The following is a 20,609-nucleotide window of genomic DNA, read 5'->3' as shown; positions in this document are numbered from 1 at the left end:
TTTTACATCATGATAATGATATGAAAACAGTGTTATAGGGTTGTGCAACTTTTCCCCAAAAGTGAAAAATGTAATTACCATCACACTCAATATCAAAAAATCACACCAACACATATTATAGCCTTATAAAATTAACTTGGCTGACCATGGCCATGGCCAAATCTTTTTGTATCGTTTGATGAAACATTGTTTAAAGAAGTAGCCAACCATAGTATATGAAACTGTGCTATTTTAAAAGTGGACCACACAAATGTTAACATTATAAATAACTATATTGTAATGTAATATGCTAGCCTAATCTTGAGTTTATAAAAAATATTCTATACCACTTTTTCTTTGTCCTATTTTATTCTGTGAAATTAAAATCGATTCAATTCACATGGGCTCTTGGAGATCAATAAAAGAAACACTTCTGTGTGAATGCGCTTACACCCCATCCCCCGACACAGAATCATGGAGAGAGACAGAAAAGGCCCTTTTTCACACACACACACACACGCACACGGGCGCGCGCTCACTCTCTTGCACACATCTTCTGTTGAAGCGCTCACAAGCGCGAAGCCACTGACAAAGTGCGGATGAAAATGAGTGGGATACTCGTGTTTGAGTAAATGCGTGTTAGTGAGTTCGACTCTAAACTCTGAACTGATCACCATGGGAGCTGTTTGGACTGCACGGCTCCTCTGTTTGTTTATGCTCTTGTTAAATACTCGCCAAAGCGCCGCACTTCTTCACAACACTGGTAAGAGTCTTCACTTTGTTACACGCGATGCTGTAAACACGCAACTTGTTTACCTCCCCTTGTTTTGATACCCTGTTTCTTTACTTTGACTTCAGCACTAAAACACACATTTTAGAATATGTGTTTATGATTTTCCTGACATTTCATTTCATTTTTTTTTTTTGCGTAACACTTTACATGATGTGTTTGTGTTTTACACATGTTACTGTAATCACTGCAGTCAGAAAAATGACAAATGTTTATTTACAAGCAACTGATTAAACATTTAGCAGTTCATTATCACACTGCTAAGAAAACATTAATATAACAATGTAATAAGTGAGCAACGCTTACTGTAAAGTCTCATGTTACATTTGTGATACACAGATTCAGATCAATGTGCAGAGGGAAGCGATGCCTGTCACATTGATGCTATTTGTCAAAATACCCCAACTTCATACAAGTGCACTTGTAAAACAGGCTTTAAAGGGGACGGGAAACACTGTGAAGGTAACAGCTCCCTTTCTCTTAAGTTTAACAGACAGTGGACTAGACCTGTAATCTAGAAAACCTCACTTTTTTTTAAATTATTGTTCATATGCTGTACAGTAAACACAGTATGCAACTGAGTATTTAAATAATTTTGTTTTTGGAGTAATGTTGATTTTTTTTATTTGATTTTATTACACGTTGTGAATTGAGTATGCCAATTGTTGTATTGTATTTTGATTTAAAGGAGGACGTTCATGTTTCCTTTCTTTCAAATTGCTTTTTCAACATTTTAAAAGTTGTATCGGAAGGGCAGTGCCCCTAAAATGCAGAAATTGCAAACACTGGTCAGCCTTGATTTCTGTTCCATTTCCTAGACATTGATGAATGTGATCTGGAATACAATGGTGGCTGTGTACACGAATGTAACAACATACCCGGCAATTACCGCTGTACTTGCCTTGATGGGTTTCATTTGGCACATGATGGACACAACTGTCTCGGTAAGTAGAAATCCACGAAGAAATCACATATACATGTGCGAGGGGTAAAGGTTAATGCTCGCATGGGATGAGTTATTCTCACTACATACTACAAGTGTTTTGGAACAGACAGTATATTTGTACTGTAGGGCTAATTGCACTATCCACATAACCCAGTCTTATGACTTTGACCAATTGACTTTGCCAAAGTTATTGAGGTATTTGGAAACGTGGTGTTTTGTGATGCTTTAACATACTCTGTCTCTAGATGTGGATGAATGTGTCTTCAACAATGGTGGCTGTCAGCATGTATGTGTCAACACCATGGGAAGCTATGAGTGCCGCTGCAAGGAAGGCTTTTTCCTGAGTGACAATCAACACACATGCATCCATCGCTCCGTGGGTGAGCCGCTGCTTTTAACAAACCTTTAATGCCTCAGTCTACCATGTTCACTATCATATTGAACAATCAAGGTATCAGAGTGTATTAATCTGGTTTCTCTATATGTGATGTGAACACGATTCAAAAATGATCAGGTGAAAATCTCAGTCTTGATGGACATTTCGGGTTCATTCATTTTTGGGTTTGTCACGAACTTGGATGTCAAAAGTGCATCATGAGAGGCTTGTGTTGTTTAGTGGAGTGTGTATTTGCAGAGATGTCAGTGCACTAAGTCAGGGGTAAGTGCAAAGGAAAGCCAACCTAATTTCTAAATGTTCTCACATAAGATCATGATTGACAGCACAATGGCGAATGACAGCTTTTTAAGTTGGGTTCCCTCTCCGGGGCATTATCTACAGCGGTTCAGTTCCAAAGGGCCCATGCTGTGGGAAAGGGAGCCCCATGTTCAGAGGAACAAAACAAGTTAATAACTGCAACACTCAGGGCTTTGTGGCCTGTGTCATAGATGAGAATAAAAAAAACCTTTTTATGTGTCTGTAGCTTCTCAGCGGCGAGTATTGTTTTCCTCTCAGTAAATTGAGCTAAGGTTTGCAAGGCTTTCCACCCCATTTGCTTTCTCTGGGTAAACTTGCTAAATCCTGTCAGCACATCCACTGAGCTGCAGAGTGAATGGGAGGAAAGGCCCTCTACACTGACCCATAGACCTGCTATTGATGTCAGGTCAGGTTGTGTGGCATTAAATGTCGTTGAATTTGATGAGAGTTTTAACAACAGGTAATATTAAATATAATAATAATTATTTCCTCTCTTATACTGATTAGGGATGTAAAGATTAACTAATGTGCTGTAGCTATCAATTTAATTAGGGATGTATAGTTTGTTACATAACAAATAAATTTGGCCTTAAATTTTATATTATGCTCTTTTGATTTTATATATTTATATATTTCATCTGCCTACTGTTTCAGTTGGTTTTACAGCTGGCAAAATCAAATTATTTTGTTATGTATTATATTTGTTTCAGTAAAGCAAATAGAGCAGTGATTTGATGTTAAAGGGATCGGTTACCCAAAAATAAAATATCATTTACTCACCCTCATGTCTTTCCAAACCTCTATGACTTTCTTTCTTTCATAAAAGAAGATATTTTGAGAAATGTCTTTTTGTTTTGTTTCTGTCCATACTATGGAAGTCAATGGTTGCCAAAATAGTTTGGTTACCAGTGCTCTTCAAAATATCTTCTTTTGTGTTCTGCAGAAGAAAGAAAGTCATACAGGTTTGGAACAACATGAGGGTGAGTAAATGATGACAGAACTTTCATCTTGGGGTGAAATATCCAATCAATGTGCCAATACTGACTGAAAGTTGAGTCAAAATTATTTTCTGCGGTAATCGACAGAATTTGAACTTATCCCAGAATATTTCTCTAAAATATCAAAAAATAAGTTTTGCAGGCTCTTTGACTGTATCTCTTCTTCACAGAAGGCATGAGCTGCATGAATAAGGAACACGGCTGTGCTCACATCTGTAAGGAAACACCCAAAGGTGGCGTCGCCTGTGAGTGCCGGCCGGGCTTTGAACTGGCCAAGAACCAGCGGGGCTGCATCCGTACGTGTGACTCACATTTCTGACCCACCGTTGAGCTGAGAAATACCACAGGACGACTCACTGGAGCTGTTGATGTGATGCTATTTGTGTTCTGTTGCATAGTGACCTGTAACCATGGCAACGGGGGCTGCCAGCACATCTGCGAAGACACAGAGCAGGGGCCCATCTGCAGGTGTCACGTCAGGTACACGCTGCACGCAGATGGCAGAACCTGTGTAGGTAAGGCTGCTTTACTAGCTTTTGTCCCAACCCACTTCTCCAGCTAGAATTTACGATGATCTCTTGGCAAGTATTTTAAGCCGATCCATATTTGATTCACTTATGTGCAAAGGTGGCGATAGAGATCTCTCATTCAGACACAAACACACGCTTTATCTGATAATGAGGAAGTACAGCTGGAGCCTGCGGGCTGTGTGTGTGGGCTCTGCAGTTATCGTTGTCTCTCTGTCTCTCCATTCTGTCGGCTTTGTCCATGATTTTGAACATGACTATCTGTATTTATCTGCAAACACTACAACACAATGGTTATGACAGAGTCAAGAAGTCACGGAGGTCTCTCTGCCTGGGATTGGTTGCTGTTATAGATGTTTTTGGTTTATTAAAAGGTGTGCTTATCAGTGTGGTTGCTATTTTGGTTAGATTGCACTGGATGATTGTGTGATCCCAGAGTGGAAAACATAACTGCAAATGTGATAAACAGTCTACTGCTTTAAATGCGTCTGTTCTTAAGTATTATTCAGTGTTGTGTACTGTCATGTGGGATATTTATTTGATGTTCCTCATCTGAAAGTCACTTTGAATAGATATATTAAAATATAGTATCTTTATATAGTATTTTTTTACTTTAAGGTAAGTTCTTACAGGCAATTTATTGTTTTTTTTATATGGAATTGTTTATAAAATGATTTATGCCCTTATGTGTAGAATATTTATTATATGTAGGTAGCATTATGATTTTGTTGAAAAAAGTCCTACATCATAAAAAGAGAAACTATGCAGCTGCTACATATTTCTTCCAGACCTGGCAATCAGAAACAAACTTTTATTGGTATAGGTTAATTAATCAGGTTGTTATCATATTAAAATGATTTTGACCATTTCTAGAAAGCTTTTTTAAGGTTACCTGGCACTGTAACTTTTTAACAGTCTATAGACAATATTGTTCTCAACTTCCGTCTTTTTCAGAAAGGGATGAAACGGCCCCCACCACCCCTGATCACAATGCCACGTCCTTGGCCGAGGTGGACAAACGAGTCAAGCGTCGACTGCTCATGGGTAAAATTCTACCTCCAACAATCCATACCTAATCAAATCAATTTAATGCAGTTTCATCCAGAGACATATATCCGTGCTTTTAGAGAAAAGCGAGAAGTATTGTGTGTTAACCTATAGTGCATATATTTAGAAGCGTATAGCTCGGCCAGGCTGAGCATTCCACAGTCTTTTAGGTAAACTGTGAAATGACTGGGGACCCACACTTCACCACCTCTGATTTCTTTCTTGTAAAATATGTACTGGTGATAGAGTGGTACATTTCACATGTTTTTCTCTCATGCAGAGAGAGACAGGGACTGGGGATGTTTATCGTACAGTGCTGAGTGTTGTATTTGTCTCTGCCAGCTCATATTTACACAACGCACTGCATATGGCCTCTCTGTCCTTGGCCTTTGTGGAGTATGATATAGTATATAGTCTTCTTTGCACAGACTGTTTAAATATTAATGAACTGATTGATCTTGCAATGACAGATTTACGTCTCTGATCAATCTGAGGATGTATTTCTCAGTCCTGCCCTTTGTAACTTGTTGCGTCTCTCTTTCATTTGCTCTTCAGAGACATGTGCGGTGAATAACGGAGGCTGTGACAGCACCTGTAAGGACACATCCACAGGTGTTCGCTGCAGCTGCCCAGTGGGATTTACTCTCCAACCTGACGTCAAATCCTGCAAAGGTCTGAATCAACATTTTTCACATGATATTCTTTTACACACATATTTTAGTTGCTTTTAGGCTGAATCTCACAACAGTCCCATTGTTTTTTAAAAGGTCACATTAAATTGATCAAAAGTGACAGAAATGCATTTATAATCTTCCCATTTCATATTGTTACGTACTGTTCTGAGACACAAAGATTGAGGATCCAAACGCAGTATTTATTGAACAGAGGATAATCCAAAGGCAAGGGTCATACACAAACAAGCAATCCAAACAATAACAGATAAGGGCTGAGGCAAAAAGAGAAATCCGAGGGAACAGGCAGAGAATCAAGTTAACCAGGACACGGGAGAAACAAGATACAAACACGCTCAGAATTGCAGTACAAACACTAAACAAGACTTCACAGAGAATGAATGAGAAAACCAGGCTTATATGGGGTGAGCTAAACAAGGTAATGAGACACAGGTGAATGTGATAATGGATGATGGTCTGGGCAAAGGATTATGGGAAATGGAGTCTGTGGATGTGTGGTGATTGTCCGGATTGGAGTGCCCTCTAATGGTAATCCCGGGCAGTCTCACTGGTGATCGTTACACATATAAAGGATGTTTTTTGAAGTTTCTATTGATCATAGAATCATGAAAATAAATCAAAGTTTACACAAAAATATTAAGCAGCACTGTTTTCATTCATTATAAAATAAAATGCACCAAATCAACATATTACAATGATTGAAGTAATATATAGATGATGAAAGGAATATTTATTATACATCCTGCTTATATTTATTTATATAAATGTTTTATGATTTCCACAAAAATATGAAACTGCTTTCACCATTGATAATAATAATAAGAAATGTTACCTGAGCACCAAATCATAATGCTGAAGCCTGAATTAAGGGCTGCTGAAAATTTAGCTTTGCCTTGACAGATGTAAATTATCTTTAGAGATTAAATAGAATAGTTAGTTTAAATTTTTGTAATATTTCATAGTATTTCTGATTATATTGTATTATATTATGTTTAGTTTATTAGTTTAGTTTATTAATTAATAAAGCACATTTATAAACAACAGATGTTGAAACCAAAGTGCTGTAAAAACAAACTTAAAACATAATTAAACAACTGAAAACCAATTACACCCTCAAACAGAATTAAAACAAAGAATACAAAGTTTTTAAGTCTTCAAAGAGGATTTAAACAGAAATAGAAAGGGAAGATCTTATGTGAAAGGAAAGACTATTCCAGAGCCTTGGACAGCCACAGAAAATGCCTGGTCGCCTTTAGTTTTACAAAACATAGATTACAAATATACTGGGGAGCACATCCATGTAGAGCTTTAAAAACAAAGAGCAACATTTTAAAATCCATACGGAACTTGACCGGTAGCCAGTGTAGAGAGGCAAGTACAGGAGTAATATGTGCACGCTTTCTAGTGCCAGTCAGTAATCTGGTTGCTGCATTTTGCACCAATTACAGTCGTTCCAAAGATGATTTAGGCAAACCCAAATAAAGTGAATTACAGTAATCTAACCTTGATGTGATAAAAACATGAATTACAGTTTCAAGGTCCTTCTTAGAAAGCATCTTCTTGATTCTAGCAATTGATCTTAACTGGAAGAAACTACTTTTCACCACAGCACTGATCTGCTTATCAAACGACAATGTGGGATCGAAAATAACACCAAGGTAGCACAGTTGGTGACACAGTAGCACACATTAGAAGAGAGGGGACCAAGCTGATTAGCAAAAATTGGGCCAAAAATTATTATTTCAGTTTTATCCCTATTTAAATGTAAAAAATGTGTGTCCATGCAGCATTTAATGAATTGAAGACAGGCAAACAGATTAGACAGAGAACAGTTGTTAAATTTAAGTGAGTGTCATCAGCATAGAAATTATACAATAATTTGTTTATGAATAATACGACCAAGTGGAAGCAAGGCAAAAAGAAGAGGACCTAAAATAGAGCCCTGCGGAGCACCAAAAAAGATTTGAGCACGAAATTATATTATATGCAATTGAATCTAATTTTTTATGATAATGTCACAGATAATACTTTTGACTGGTTTTGTGAGATTCACCCTATAGCTGATCAGTCCATCTATGTTCTGCAGTGTGATTTGGTCCTTCTCTGTCTCTCAGACATTGATGAGTGTGAACTTCATAACGGCGGCTGTGACCACTACTGCAGGAACACCATTGGCAGCTTTGAATGTAGCTGTCGAAAGGGCTTCAAGCTGCTGACGGACGAGCGTTCATGCCAGGGTAGGACACTTTTCCTTTGCTATGGGTCCAACAGAACATAGAGAAGCAGCGTGGGGGTTGGTGTTAGTATCTGTGTTTGTAACTCGGCTCGGAGATAAGACAGGGTGGGAGTCTCTTGAAGGGTGCCAGTATCGACTTGCAAGATTCCTTTGAAGATCCTTAACGCAGACTAAGAGTATAACACTCAACTCTAAAAGAATACATTTCGTTTAAGCACACAGACAACTCCCTGTCCTTGATACAATTGTTCTGAATAAAGTACTTCTCCCTGTTATTAATAAAAGAGCCTTGATTGATTTCTTTCAAACTGAATATTAACCCTTTGAACAGGAAATGAGAGTGTGCTTGATTTAGATGCTGTGTAATTTGCCATTTAAGTGATTTTTGGCTTGATTACAGATATCGACGAGTGCTTTTTTGAGAGGACGTGCGACCACACTTGTGTAAATTCACCTGGTAGCTTCCAGTGTGTTTGCAACAAGGGCTACACTCTCTATGGGCTTGCCCATTGTGGAGGTGAGGATTCAAACAGCTATTTAAAAAAAATAAAATCAAAGGTTCATGATACAGTTTTATTGATTTTTGGCGAATCTCACGGAAATATTACAGTGGAAGAGCAACTATAAGAATTGTTTACCTGAAAACGTCTTAATAGAAATCTGTTGTGTTTGTTGATTCCTCCATTCTCAGACATAAACGAGTGTAGTTTGAACAATGGAGGATGTGAGCACACCTGTGAGAACACCATGGGAAGCTTTGAGTGCCACTGTCATGCTGGTTACAAGCTGCACTGGAACAAGAAAGACTGTATCGGTAAGATGAGCCTGAGTGATTCTGAATGCTGGGATTCTATATCTGATGGTGTCGGCTTAGATGGAAATCAGTTCTTCATCTCTGGGAGTTAAAAGCAGGAGATACTTTTGAGTTTCTCTATCTGGCTCTTTCTGTCTATGCTATTGCTGACCAAACTCAAATCTCAAATGTGCCCTTGTACATTCATTTTCTCATCTTGAATGTACTGCATTGTTGAGCTTTCTGATCTTTCGCATATCTCTCTAACGCATTCCGTCCACCTCCCTTCTCAGCATGTATACCATATCTCCACTTTTAAGCATTGTGATTTTCACATTCAGAAGCAGAGGACTCTCCACTAGTGCCACCACCTGCCAGGCCCACTCTCAACTGCAGTAAGCAGGGAGGGGGTGAGCTCTGCTACCTGACCTGCCAGTCGCAGGTTCATATCAGCAGTGGTAAGTATTCCAACATGTAGATTTGTTGAGATCTTTGTGGAGTTTGCGTGGAGTTTCTCTGACACCTTCACCTTCACATGTAGGAGCTGAAGATTCATACACGGTGACCTGTGGCATGCCCCTGCCATGCCACGTAGGAGGACAATGGAACAGGAACGGGTCATATTGCCCAGGTAGGGTTTGAACTCTTCCAAATGTATTTTAATATTTTAATAGTTTTCGTTTTAGCTTTAGTTAACAACAGCGCCTTGCACACAGCAGTCCTGGTAAATTACCGTAAAATTACCTGAATGACTTTTCCGGTATATACACAAATGTGCGGTACACAGAAACAACAGTCTTTTTACCGGTAAGATACACATCAGTACTAAAATACAGGTAAACTCTGTGATGTCAATCATCAGAAATGACCTTTAAACGTTGAGCTGTTTTCTTCATCCACCTAGATGAGGAGAAGCGCTTTAGTTTCATTTCAGTTTTTTTTTTACTTCCGAGTGACAGGTGTATGGACACGACGAGGCATACACAGAATACGAGGCCTATAATAGTTACTATAGTACAGCAGTTATTATAGTACGTAATAGTATATGCAGAACCGCATCGTTTGTTTAGCACATGTTTACAAGGAAAAACAATTAAAAGTAATTATCATAAACAGAGCTTTATGACTGACCCAAAGTAAACTTGTTCAGACCTCGTATATGCTCACACTGGTAATCTTCATTCTTTGTTCTCGCACAGCATCATACCAGTGATTTACTGGTAATACTTCTCATATCGGGAAATTGCCAAAACTGATTTAACGGTATTTTTGAAAAGGTCCTGTTCACAAATGATCTATTAACTGTAATTTAACGGTAATTTACCAGAAATGTACCAGTGAAGACTATATGAGTGATGAAAAGGGCCTAATAACAACACTGTTCCCAAATGATGAATGTGCCAAGTGTAAAAGTCACAGTGATCTTTCCTGTTACAGGTTCAGGAATCAAAACCATTGCTACATTTAAATCTGGACAGGGGAAGTGCAATCTGAAGCGGAGTCAGGAAAATCTTGCACAGACCTTCAAAACCACCCTGTCAGGTACTGGCCACATAGCGTTTGCACAGGCATTAAGCCGAAGTCTAAAGCCTCCCTATAAATGAAACACTGTGACATGACTGCATCTGTCACTTTCTTTTTATTTCCTCTCTAAGTAGACTAAGTGGAAATAAAAAGTAAGTGAGTGATGCAGCAAGCCAGACACTGAAATGTTTATATATTATTATTTTATATTCATACTATATATTTTACAATTTATAAATGGAAAAACTGATTTGATACTGGTCAGTGTCATTCAGTGGATGTGAGGGGAGAGTTCAAGCTAGAATCTAGTCTTGCTGGTACTCATTGTCCAGCAGTGTTCGAAAGAGCTAAATGAAATTAGCCATGGCATGCCTTTCAATAGAGTCTTACCCAGACCATCAATCACACTGACCTCCTGATCAGACTCAGGGTCTGAGAGTCTGAAAGACTCCCCTTCAGTGAAAGACCAGAACTTAAAATAGTTTTTTCCCCCCTCATCCACTCTTGTTTGATTCTTTCTGCACTGTTATCCATACTGAGAAGCGAAGCAAAAGGAAAATAAATATTTAGATTTTTATAACAAAAGAAAACCAGAGCTAAGTGCTTTTACATTTTGGATCCACTAAATCCATTAAGTCTTTAAAATCTATTTACTCAGATAAAAGAGCCACCGAGAATGTCCAGTTCAGCTTTGTTAGCCTGCACTGTGCCTCTTCAAGCAGACAGCAACGTAGTCGCCATGGGCGGAAGGCTGGTGAGGAGGAAGGATCCTCCATTACTGCCCAGTTTGAGCTGGATGTGAACCTGGAGGAGGTAACAGGTTGGTTTCGTGCACTGCATGTATATGTTATGTTTCAGTAGAAACCTTAGGCCTCTCACTGCCTGCTCGCATCTCACCCTCTTCTTGCTCCTGTCACTGTTACTAAAACAAGCCAACAGGTGAAAGTATCTCCTGGTTTAAGATGGAAGTGGGTTCTGTATTAAATAGTGGACAATGAGCTCATATGGACGTTTGTGTGCACTCTATGTGTGTATTTTGTTGTGGACAAGATATGGTATCCAATGTTTCTCTCAGCAGAGGGCTGTGACCTGGCATGTGTTCGGCGGCGCTCTGAGAAGCGGCTTAGGAAGACTATCCGCACTCTTCGAAAGTCCATTAACCGGGAGCAGTTTCACCTGCACTTTGCTGGGTCGGAGTACGAGCTGGCCAAGAAACTGGTCCGACCCGCTGACCCACCAGATCACTGTGGCACCGGGCAGATTCTGCTGGACAAGAAATGTGGTGAGTGGACAGTTCAAATATATATGCTTATTGGCAACTTACAATTGCTTGAGGACACAAAATATTTGTTAAGATTCCGATATGTATTATTATTCACTTTACATATTGGTTGTGCTTCAGGTCACTGTTTATGTCTTGTTGGAATGAATCAGTTATATCTGACATTATTTCAAATAGTGTTTCAACTGTTATATTGTAGAAGTGGATTACAGGCCAGATAACTGATAAATATGAATTAGGTGTTATGTAGTATAATACGTATGGTGCGAGAGAGTTGGCATGAGCTTTATTAAAGAGGCAAGACTGGGAAACAGAAGGCTGCTGTTGGCTCTTACAGCTGAACGCTGTTCCAAGTCGACTACGTGTTGTGAAGGTTGTGGCAGGCGTACTTCAGATCAGCTCGGTACAGTATATGTTCAACTTGGCATCCATTTTCTTCAGCCTCTAGAATAAACATCTCAAAGGGTCTGTATGTGAGGAATAGCAAACTCTTTGTCTGGAGGACTCATTGTGTTGAACATTATCTTATTGCCTTCATTGTCTTTGACATAAGGGCCTTTCAAAGATGTCTTTTTAAGGGGACAGTATTGCTGAGGTTGTTTGTCTTCTTTTATGGTGGAAAAGTCCATTATCTTTTACAGGCTCAGTTTCAGCAGTAGTGCCGACAACCAAAGGCTCTCAGCTTTTTCAAAGACTTCTTTATAACAGTCTGTTATTGCCTACTCTTTCATAGCTTTAGAGACTTAATAGTCATAAGATCTTTATATGATCTTGTGATATGATCTTAAATGATTTCAAGTTACTGGGGTATAAAAGCATTCAATGCACAGATGCATTCAATACACAATATGTAAGAAGTCTGGATTAAAAAAACACTTGAACAATATTATATATTTTGTTGACGTGTTTACTTATATTATCCCAAATGTTTCCAACGTTTAAATCCAGAGAAATCAAGTGTAAATTTAATCAGTGTAACTGCCCGTGTCATTGCGTCTCCTGTCAATGGCGTCATATACACGTTACCCTCGATTTCTGGTTTTACTTCCGTAGAAACCGTGTAAACACCAAAGACACTTTAATATATTATGTGTTTTATTTGACAGGTGAGCAACTGTTTAGATCAGCTTTATCATCAGAAAACTGATCATTGTTGTATATTTCAACATGGTTAGTCTGATTGTTTGAATCTCTTGTTTGTTCCATGCACCAGAGACAACACTATTTTGTCAAGTGGCTAACATAGCATAGTCAGAAAGAGCTTTATTTGTATTTGTATTTTATTTTTATTTATTTTTTACAAATAAATGCAGTTTTGGTGACCTTCTTTCAAAAACATAAAAAATTCTTACAGACCCCACCCTTTCGAACGTTAGTAACTGTCCACATAACTTCTGTCTCTCTCTACCTGTCTATTTTAAAGTAGTTTAGGGAGTTTAGGGAGTGCAGTGGTTCTCTCTCTTCTTTGCCTTAAGGGGTGGGTTTTGATTGTTTGGTCCATTATAACTGGAGTGGGTTAATTCTCCACTGGTGAATGGTAATGGAGAGGAGTGAAGTGAGAAAATTCATGACCATTGACCAGCTCCCCCCTCATCGTTTTACAAATCACAAGTCCCACAAGTCCAACTAAAAGAAATAAAAACCTCTCACCTAAGTCAGATTGCACCATTTTAAGGATCCAAGCTACACGTTTACATCTCATTTAACATGTTTCGAAAGCAATGCCAAGTGAAATGTACACGCTTGCCAATAAGTAATTAATTGAATCCACGCTGAATATGGGATTGTAAGTTTTGCTATTTTCAGTAAAACAGGCATACAATTAAGGTACACAGACATGCAGTGTCCAAGTGCCAGCTTAAATCGAGCTCTAAAAAGGGCTATATTTTTTCCTCCCTGTTCTGGCCTCCCCCACTGGCTCGCTTCACTAAGTGTAGTTTAGCCTTTTCAGTTTGCCCACTCCATTGTAAATCCCAGTGGGGCTTGTTCAAGCTCCTGGAGTGAGGGTGGAAAGTCTGTGCTTCAACACTTCTTCACCGCTTTGCAGACCAACATTTGCTTTCTAAACCCTGAAGAGTGAAGAGAACGTATTCTTCCTAATTAAAGGGATAGTTCACCCAATAATTAAAATTCTGTCATCATTTACTCACCCTGATGTCATTCCAAAACTTTATGACTTTCTTTCTTCTGTGGAATAAAAAGGAAGATATTTTAAAATATAAAGCCCCCCCCCCATTTTTGGACCCCATTGACTTTCACTGTATGGACAAAAACATTGTTCAAAATAGCTTGTATTATAAGGCTAATTCGCTTAAAAAACACATATATTTAAAGACATACATGTATATAAACACACATACATTTGAAAGGGTTTGGACATGTAATCCATTAGTTAGACATTACTAAAACACACAATGGTGAACTCTAGATGAACAGCAAAGCTAAACGGTCGCATAAGGAGGCGTTTGCATAAGTTTGCCCCCTCAGCTGCCGCTTTCCACTCCTGTCCTTAAATGTTCTAAGTTATTGTTTGCTTGTTTGTTTTTGTGGTGTGTGTGTGGAGGGGGGCTGTTTATTAAAGCAAGCAGTTTAAGTGCCAAATTCCTCCTTAGGCAGGGCCACTCTGTGCGACCCCAGCCAGTGAGCGGCTCAAGAGAATTGACTTTAGCGACACCATGGGAATCAATTAGCATCAGCTGTTTGGGCCCCTGCCTCATAGGCGCAAGGAGCGATTGGACTCCTCTGAATGGGGGGATTCACAATCCTGACCTCTTTTATTGGGTTCAGCTCCTTACCACTGTGATACCATAGTGTTTGCCTATGTCATCAAATGGGCAAAAGCCGGGGGACTTGAATAGAGGTGAAAGGTCCTTTAAACCTCTTTGGAACCATCAATTCGAGGATTCAATAGAATCATCGCTTTGCATTTGAAAGGCTTAAAGGTTTTCTCTCTCTCTCTCTCTCTCTCTCTCTCTCTCTCTCTCTCTTTCTCTCCATCTCTCAACTCTTCCTCTCCTCTCTCTTACTCCGTCGCTCTGTCAAATAAAAGCCAGGACAATGTGACGGTGGCTCCTCATGGTCATTCAGGATTAACAAAAGAGAGGAAAAAAATGAACTGCTCTTGAGAGAATTACATTTTCTTCTTCTCTTGGAAAATCGGGCAATTTGCTGAGGCACACATAATTGGCATGCTGTTCAACCTTTGTGGAATTGGGCATCATTACCATAAAATCTCAGGAGTAAGAGGTTTGTCTAAATTCTCCCGAACACTGTCAGTTGAATGTTTGCATAGAGACACTGAGATGAAAGGAACATTTCTAAATTGCCATACTTGCTTGGTAAAAGGACTGAACTGTACCAGTGAGTGGCTTATTTTAAGGCTAAGTGTGTGCAAAACACTTTTGAAACCATCGCTATAAATCAGAGCAGTTTATAAAGTGAACATTAAAAAGACTTTGTTCCGCTCCCTTTAATCAGACATCATAGGTTTATGCGAGGTAATATTCCCTTTGAGCATGTTCAGTAAGGTGAGGGATTGTGTATGCGTGTGGGGGCCGTTTGATGTGGGGGATCAGGCAGCTGTGGAAAGGCTTAGTTCTCTTATTTGTTTGAATTTTTGGCATAGCTGCATCAGGTCGATTTGCAGTGCTTCTTTAGCTGCTTGATGTTAGGCCCTCTTTTGTGTTCCAAGTTTAGTCTCTGTTTCATCTAATTTCTGAGTTTTCTCTGTGCTAGTCAAATGTGCTGTTGGCACATACTATGATGGAGAGCAAGGGAGGTGTTTTCTTTGCCCCCCTGGGACATACCAAGATGAAGAGGGGCAGGTGTCATGCGACGTGTGCCCAGGACCCGAGGGCAGGGGAATCCCAAGATCCGCAGGAGCACGCAATATCTCGGAGTGTGGAGGTGAGACTTCACAGAGACTTGCTCATGAACAAACAAGTCTATAGCCTTTCTGCTATTACACATTTCCATTGAGGTTGATGTCTGTCCATTTTTTTTTTTTAAGAATCTGTTTATTGGTTTTAACAAGTAATACAGCAATGCAGCAAGGATTGACATTTGCCAGCTATAAATATATCAATAAATCAATCCATATGTTACTTAAAAGAGAAATATGGCAGCTGTATGTTATCATTCATGTACTGGTACTTGGTAACACTTTACAATAAGGTCTCATTAGTTAATGTTAGTTATGTATTGACTAACTAACTAACTAACTAATAATGAGCAACACATTTGTTGTAGTATTTTTAAATATTTGTTAATGTTAGTTAATACAATTGTTTATTGTTAATTCATGTTATTTTACCTATGCATGGCATTTGACCTTGTAGAGGCCCTCCCGAATATTAAGTCGTATTAAGCAGTCAGAAATGACGCAAACATGTAATTAGACCAGAGATTATCTTAAAAATGGAGGATTTATGTCAATCACAGGCACAGTCTATATTAGAAAATAATATTGAAATGTTAAAGTATTTATTTGCTCATTTATTTTCATCATCATTGTATAAGATGTACCACTTGTCATCCTGGTATTTATCCTCAGAGATGTCATATACAGATTGGTGAAGATTTTTAAGGTTGAAAAGGGAGAGTATGAATCACATCCTGTTTTTTTGTTTATGCAGTTGGCAGGAAGCTTACCTGTAATGATAACAATCTCACAGGCTCATGGTTTGTTGAGCTTGAGTTAAGTTGTGTGATTGTGAGTGTGAGTGTGTTGGGAGGGGCCATCTCATGCAGTCCTGCAAATCCTCAAATGTCTGATTTATTCACACCAACAAAGAACTCCAGATCAGTCTAATGTGTAAAGAAAAAAGGAACCACCGTGTTTCTGTTCCTCAAACATAGTCATCAAAGGCAGCTTGCGGTTCAGATGCCATCTTCTGCTTTCTGCTCATAGACACAACAGAAGGGGCTATTAGGGTTCTTCTCAGTGGCAGCCGATTTATTGTGGTCACTAGAGGGATGAGGGGAGGCCTGCACTTTCTTAGATAATGAACTTGCATGACATCATTGTACTTTGCTTGCTTTGGAAGGCGATAAAGTACTCAACTTGGTTTGTCTGGCATTTTCTTAACATTTTCCTGATCCTAGGTCAGTGCCGTCCTGGTCAGTTCTCTCAAGATGGCTTTGTGCCATGTCTGCCCTGCCCACAAGGCACCTATCAGCCTGAGGTTGGCCGCACATCCTGTTTCCCATGTGGAGGAAGCCTCACGACCAAATATGATGGTGCTGTGTCCTTTCAGAATTGTGAGACCAAAGGTGAGAAGAATTCATTCCTAATGTCTTCTGAGTTACTCAGTTTAATGTAAAACAGCTAAATGTAATTATTAAAAAAAAAACATTTTTAAAGGAGTCTCTTATGCTCACCAAGGCTGCAATTATTTAAAAATAAAAAAATACAGTAAAATAACAATTATAAATAACTGCTTTCTATTTTAATGTATTTTAAAATGTAATTTATTCCTGTGATCAAAGTTGAATTTTCAGCATCATTTCTCCAGTCTTTAGTGTCACATGATCCTTCAGAAATCATTCTAACATGTTGAATTGCTGCTCAAGAAACATTTCTTATTATTGTTCTTATTAACATTTCTTCTTCTTATTAAAATTTCTTATTACAGTTGTACTGCTTAATATTTTTGTGGAAACATGATAAATTTTTTCAAAATTTGAAATAGAAATCAATTTAATGTGTCCTTGCTGAAATAAATGATAAATTTCTTCCAATTATTTTTTTTACTTTCAAAATTGATCAATTTCATGCATCCTTGCTGAAGAAAAAGTTAATTTCTTTCAAAAAAGAAATTCTTACTGACTTACTGGTTTTAGTGGGCTTTGCAGCACTTTTTTTAACTGGTCAGGCTGGGACACCTACACTAGGCTTTATACATTTTTAGGCAATACCCTGCTTTTGTAACACTGTGTCCTTACCAGACGCAATGTGATAAGATTCCAGCGACAAGCAAATTGTGTCCACACCAGACACAATGAGACACAACAAAAATAATCAAAAATCAAACAGAAGAGTATGTCGGCAGAGTCTCCCTGCAAGTGCATAATATAGTTCAGTGACTGAAACAATGTCATAGAATACACTTGATTGTTCACATTGAGTTACATTCTTGTTTCCTTTAATTTATTTTCCAGCTCTGTGGTGAATTTTCCATTGTCGCTTTCAGTATGGCTATAAAGGTCACACAAAATGATACTCAAACTAACATTAAACGCTTTAAACACTGAATAAAGAGAACGGAAAAGCGTTGCGCCAAACACCAGTCCAAACCAGATGAATGAACAAACTCCTTGCAGATCCAAAAGTAGCTCAAAAATATAAAATAAAATGACAAAAGAAGTTCATGGCTTTAAAATAAAAATTCATGGGAGCTTTTGGCTTATTTTTTGTGTGCTGATCTTCTTTTGTCATTTTGAACATTAAATAAAGTCCATAAACAGTGCCTGAGATGATCATTTCTGTACTTTGTATGTTTTTAAAATAGAATTTGTCATGGCTGGTTAGGACAAAAACTTTTGTCGTATCATGGCGTCGCATCTTGTAGGACACTGTGTAATGCTCTTTGCAGATGTTGTGTCACATTCAAGATTCCACACAAATACTGATTTCAGAAAAATAATCCATGTTGTCCTTACAGTTCAGTGCTCCCCAGGGCATTACTACAATACCAGCACCCACCGTTGTATCCGTTGCCCCATTGGAACCTATCAGATGGAGTTTGGCCAAAACTACTGCATTGCCTGCCCTGGAAACACTACCACTGATTTTGACGGATCCACAAACATTATGCAGTGCAAAAGTAAGCAAAATACACAAAGGTTATCCTTTTAATGAAGCCTCCCTATTTCTATTACAAATTCATTGTTATTCATTCTCTCTATAGTCCCATCTAAGTCGTATGATTTGTTGTTGCCAGACAGACACTGTGGAGGAGAGTTGGGAGAATACACCGGCTATATCGAATCCCCCAACTACCCCGGCAACTACCCGGCCAACATCGAGTGCACCTGGACCATCATCCCTCCCCCCAAGCGCAGAATCCTCGTCGTGGTACCCGAGATCTACCTTCCCATTGAAGACGAGTGTGGGGACTATTTGGTCATGCGAAAGAGCTGTGAGTGTTGCAGGGCTGTGATCTGGTGTTGAATGCATCGGCTCAGCAGGGTGATTGTGAATACACATGTGAGGAAATGGGGGGAGGAGATGCATCGATGGGCTCATTAGGGCTCTCCTTCATCTCTTGGGGCTCGAATAAGCCACTTCAGAGGTCTTTAGAAGTTTCTTTACTGTTCCCACAGCTCTGCCCAACTCAGTGACGACTTATGAAACGTGCCAGACGTACGAGCGACCCATCGCTTTCACCTCCCGTTCAAAGAAACTCTGGATCCAGTTTCACTCCAACGAAGGAAACAGTGGAAAAGGCTTCCAAGTGCCTTATGTGACGTATGATGGTGAGAACTGTATTACTTACATTTTTTTATTGTATGATAAGTATTCATGTTGAGTATTCATATGCTGTGTTAATATGCTTCTTAGAGGACTACCAGGAGCTCATTGAAGACATTGTTAGGGATGGAAGATTATATGCCTCTGAGAATCATCAAGAAATTCTTAAGGTATAGTGTACAGTTCATTTAAACAAGCAACTTTATTTTTAACAGGTCTCTTATTACAACTTGATTTTAAATAATAATCAAGAGGTTTGCCATTCCAGGTCCATGTAGTCAAAACAGAGGCAATAGTGCCACCATGTGGAAGATGGGAAAATACTGTGCTTTTGTATTCGGCTTAAAGTTCATTCTAAAGTTTTCTAATTACCTTTACAGGACAAGAAGCTAATGAAGGCCCTGTTTGATGTCCTGGCCCATCCACAAAACTTCTTCAACTACACTGCACAAGAGTCTAGAGAAATGTTTCCCAAATCATTTATCAGATTCCTCCGCTCCAAAGTTTTGAGATTTCTACGGCCCTGAATTTTGTAAAAGAATCTTTTACTGAATGAATATTTGGCGCACCAGCCAAATTTGAAATGACTGCCCTGGAACAAATATTCCTGAATGTTCTTGGCTGGCTGCATATTTGAGATTCAAGACAACTTCTTGGACCTGACGAGAAGAGAGCTCATGAGAAACTTTCCAAAATAAGTCATTGGAACATTTTTCTCCTGAAGAAAATGAACTGTTTTTCCAGTGAATGCCCTTCTACAGTTATAACATGAGACGCCACCTTTGAAGAAAAAGTTCCTTCCTGTTTCATTCCTTCATCCCCCAGAAGTGACTGTTACCGAAACATGTTAATCACAGCCGAAATTAGTCATAAAAAAATAAGAGCAACTAGATTGCTTGTTATATATTATAGGTCATTTCACAAAATTTGCCATTTTTTGTGAAAATGTTTGACCAGCTTATTTTAGAAACTTCAGAGCACTACTAAGGATGTAGTGGAAGTTAAAGCAGTTAAAGTCTCTTTTTTTTTTTTGCGAGATTGAATGTGTTGTACATTATGTAAAAAAATTAGCATCAGCTCTCATGTTACTGCATTGTATTCTTTGTTTGCATTGTAGCCTTCTTCATACATCTCATATATGTATTCTTCATTTGTCTCCAATAAGAAACATCACGTATACACAATATTTTCAGTAGACATTATGGTCATTTGATATATCAGTTATCAATTTTTCCTCTTCATTCACTTTGTTCACACTTCCATCACCCAAACTGTTTTTTGGATTAAGAGGCTCTAGATGTAGGATTGATTACCCATTGATAACGTGCAGAGTAAATTAAATGTTTATATTTTTATGGTTGTACATCTAACATGTAAATAAAGAAATACACTCAAAATATATATTGATGCACAGAAGTAGCCTATATCAGTGATATACAAATGGGGCACACAGCTGCACACTTCAGGGGTTCTTGGAGAGATCAGACTTTTCTTTGTTAATTATTGTTTTTAATCATATCTAATATAATATTTCAGGATCAGTGAATAATTTATTTTTCTTTTGTAGCTAATGCAGTTTGAAGAAAAAAGAAAAAATATATTTGCCATTTGATTTCTCAATTCATGACCC

At 38.5% G+C, this 20,609-nt stretch overlaps 1 protein-coding gene across 6 annotated transcripts; it reads left to right on the top strand.

Moving 5' to 3' along the window:
* The first annotated feature begins 498 nt into the window (after positions 1 to 498).
* On the top strand, positions 499 to 20,391 carry scube2 (signal peptide, CUB domain, EGF-like 2). Of its 6 annotated transcripts, none has more exons than XM_084109352.1 (23): positions 499 to 742; positions 1,109 to 1,231; positions 1,588 to 1,713; positions 1,961 to 2,095; positions 3,578 to 3,703; positions 3,806 to 3,922; positions 4,889 to 4,978; positions 5,537 to 5,653; positions 7,788 to 7,910; positions 8,310 to 8,426; positions 8,601 to 8,723; positions 9,044 to 9,160; positions 9,244 to 9,333; positions 10,140 to 10,244; positions 10,885 to 11,046; positions 11,302 to 11,508; positions 15,244 to 15,414; positions 16,612 to 16,779; positions 18,171 to 18,332; positions 18,450 to 18,647; positions 18,832 to 18,984; positions 19,070 to 19,149; positions 19,360 to 20,389. In XM_084109352.1, the coding sequence occupies exons 1-23, from the start codon at positions 655 to 657 to the stop codon at positions 19,504 to 19,506; spliced, it is 3,045 nt and encodes a 1,014-aa protein (XP_083965478.1). In that variant the 5' UTR covers positions 499 to 654; the 3' UTR covers positions 19,507 to 20,389. The 6 variants fall into 6 exon arrangements, with proteins under 6 accessions (XP_083965478.1, XP_083965479.1, XP_083965481.1 ...); XM_084109353.1 differs by having other exon boundaries at positions 517 to 742; positions 11,305 to 11,508; XM_084109355.1 differs by having other exon boundaries at positions 527 to 742; positions 3,581 to 3,703; positions 11,305 to 11,508.
* Positions 20,392 to 20,609: the final 218 nt, after the last annotated feature.

The sequence above is a fragment of the Abramis brama genome (assembly GCF_963993115.1).
Source record: "Abramis brama genome assembly, chromosome: 3".
NCBI lineage: Eukaryota > Metazoa > Chordata > Actinopteri > Cypriniformes > Leuciscidae > Abramis > Abramis brama.
The sequence above is the reverse complement of the archived record's forward strand: the minus strand, read 5'-3'. Positions and strand labels throughout refer to the sequence as shown.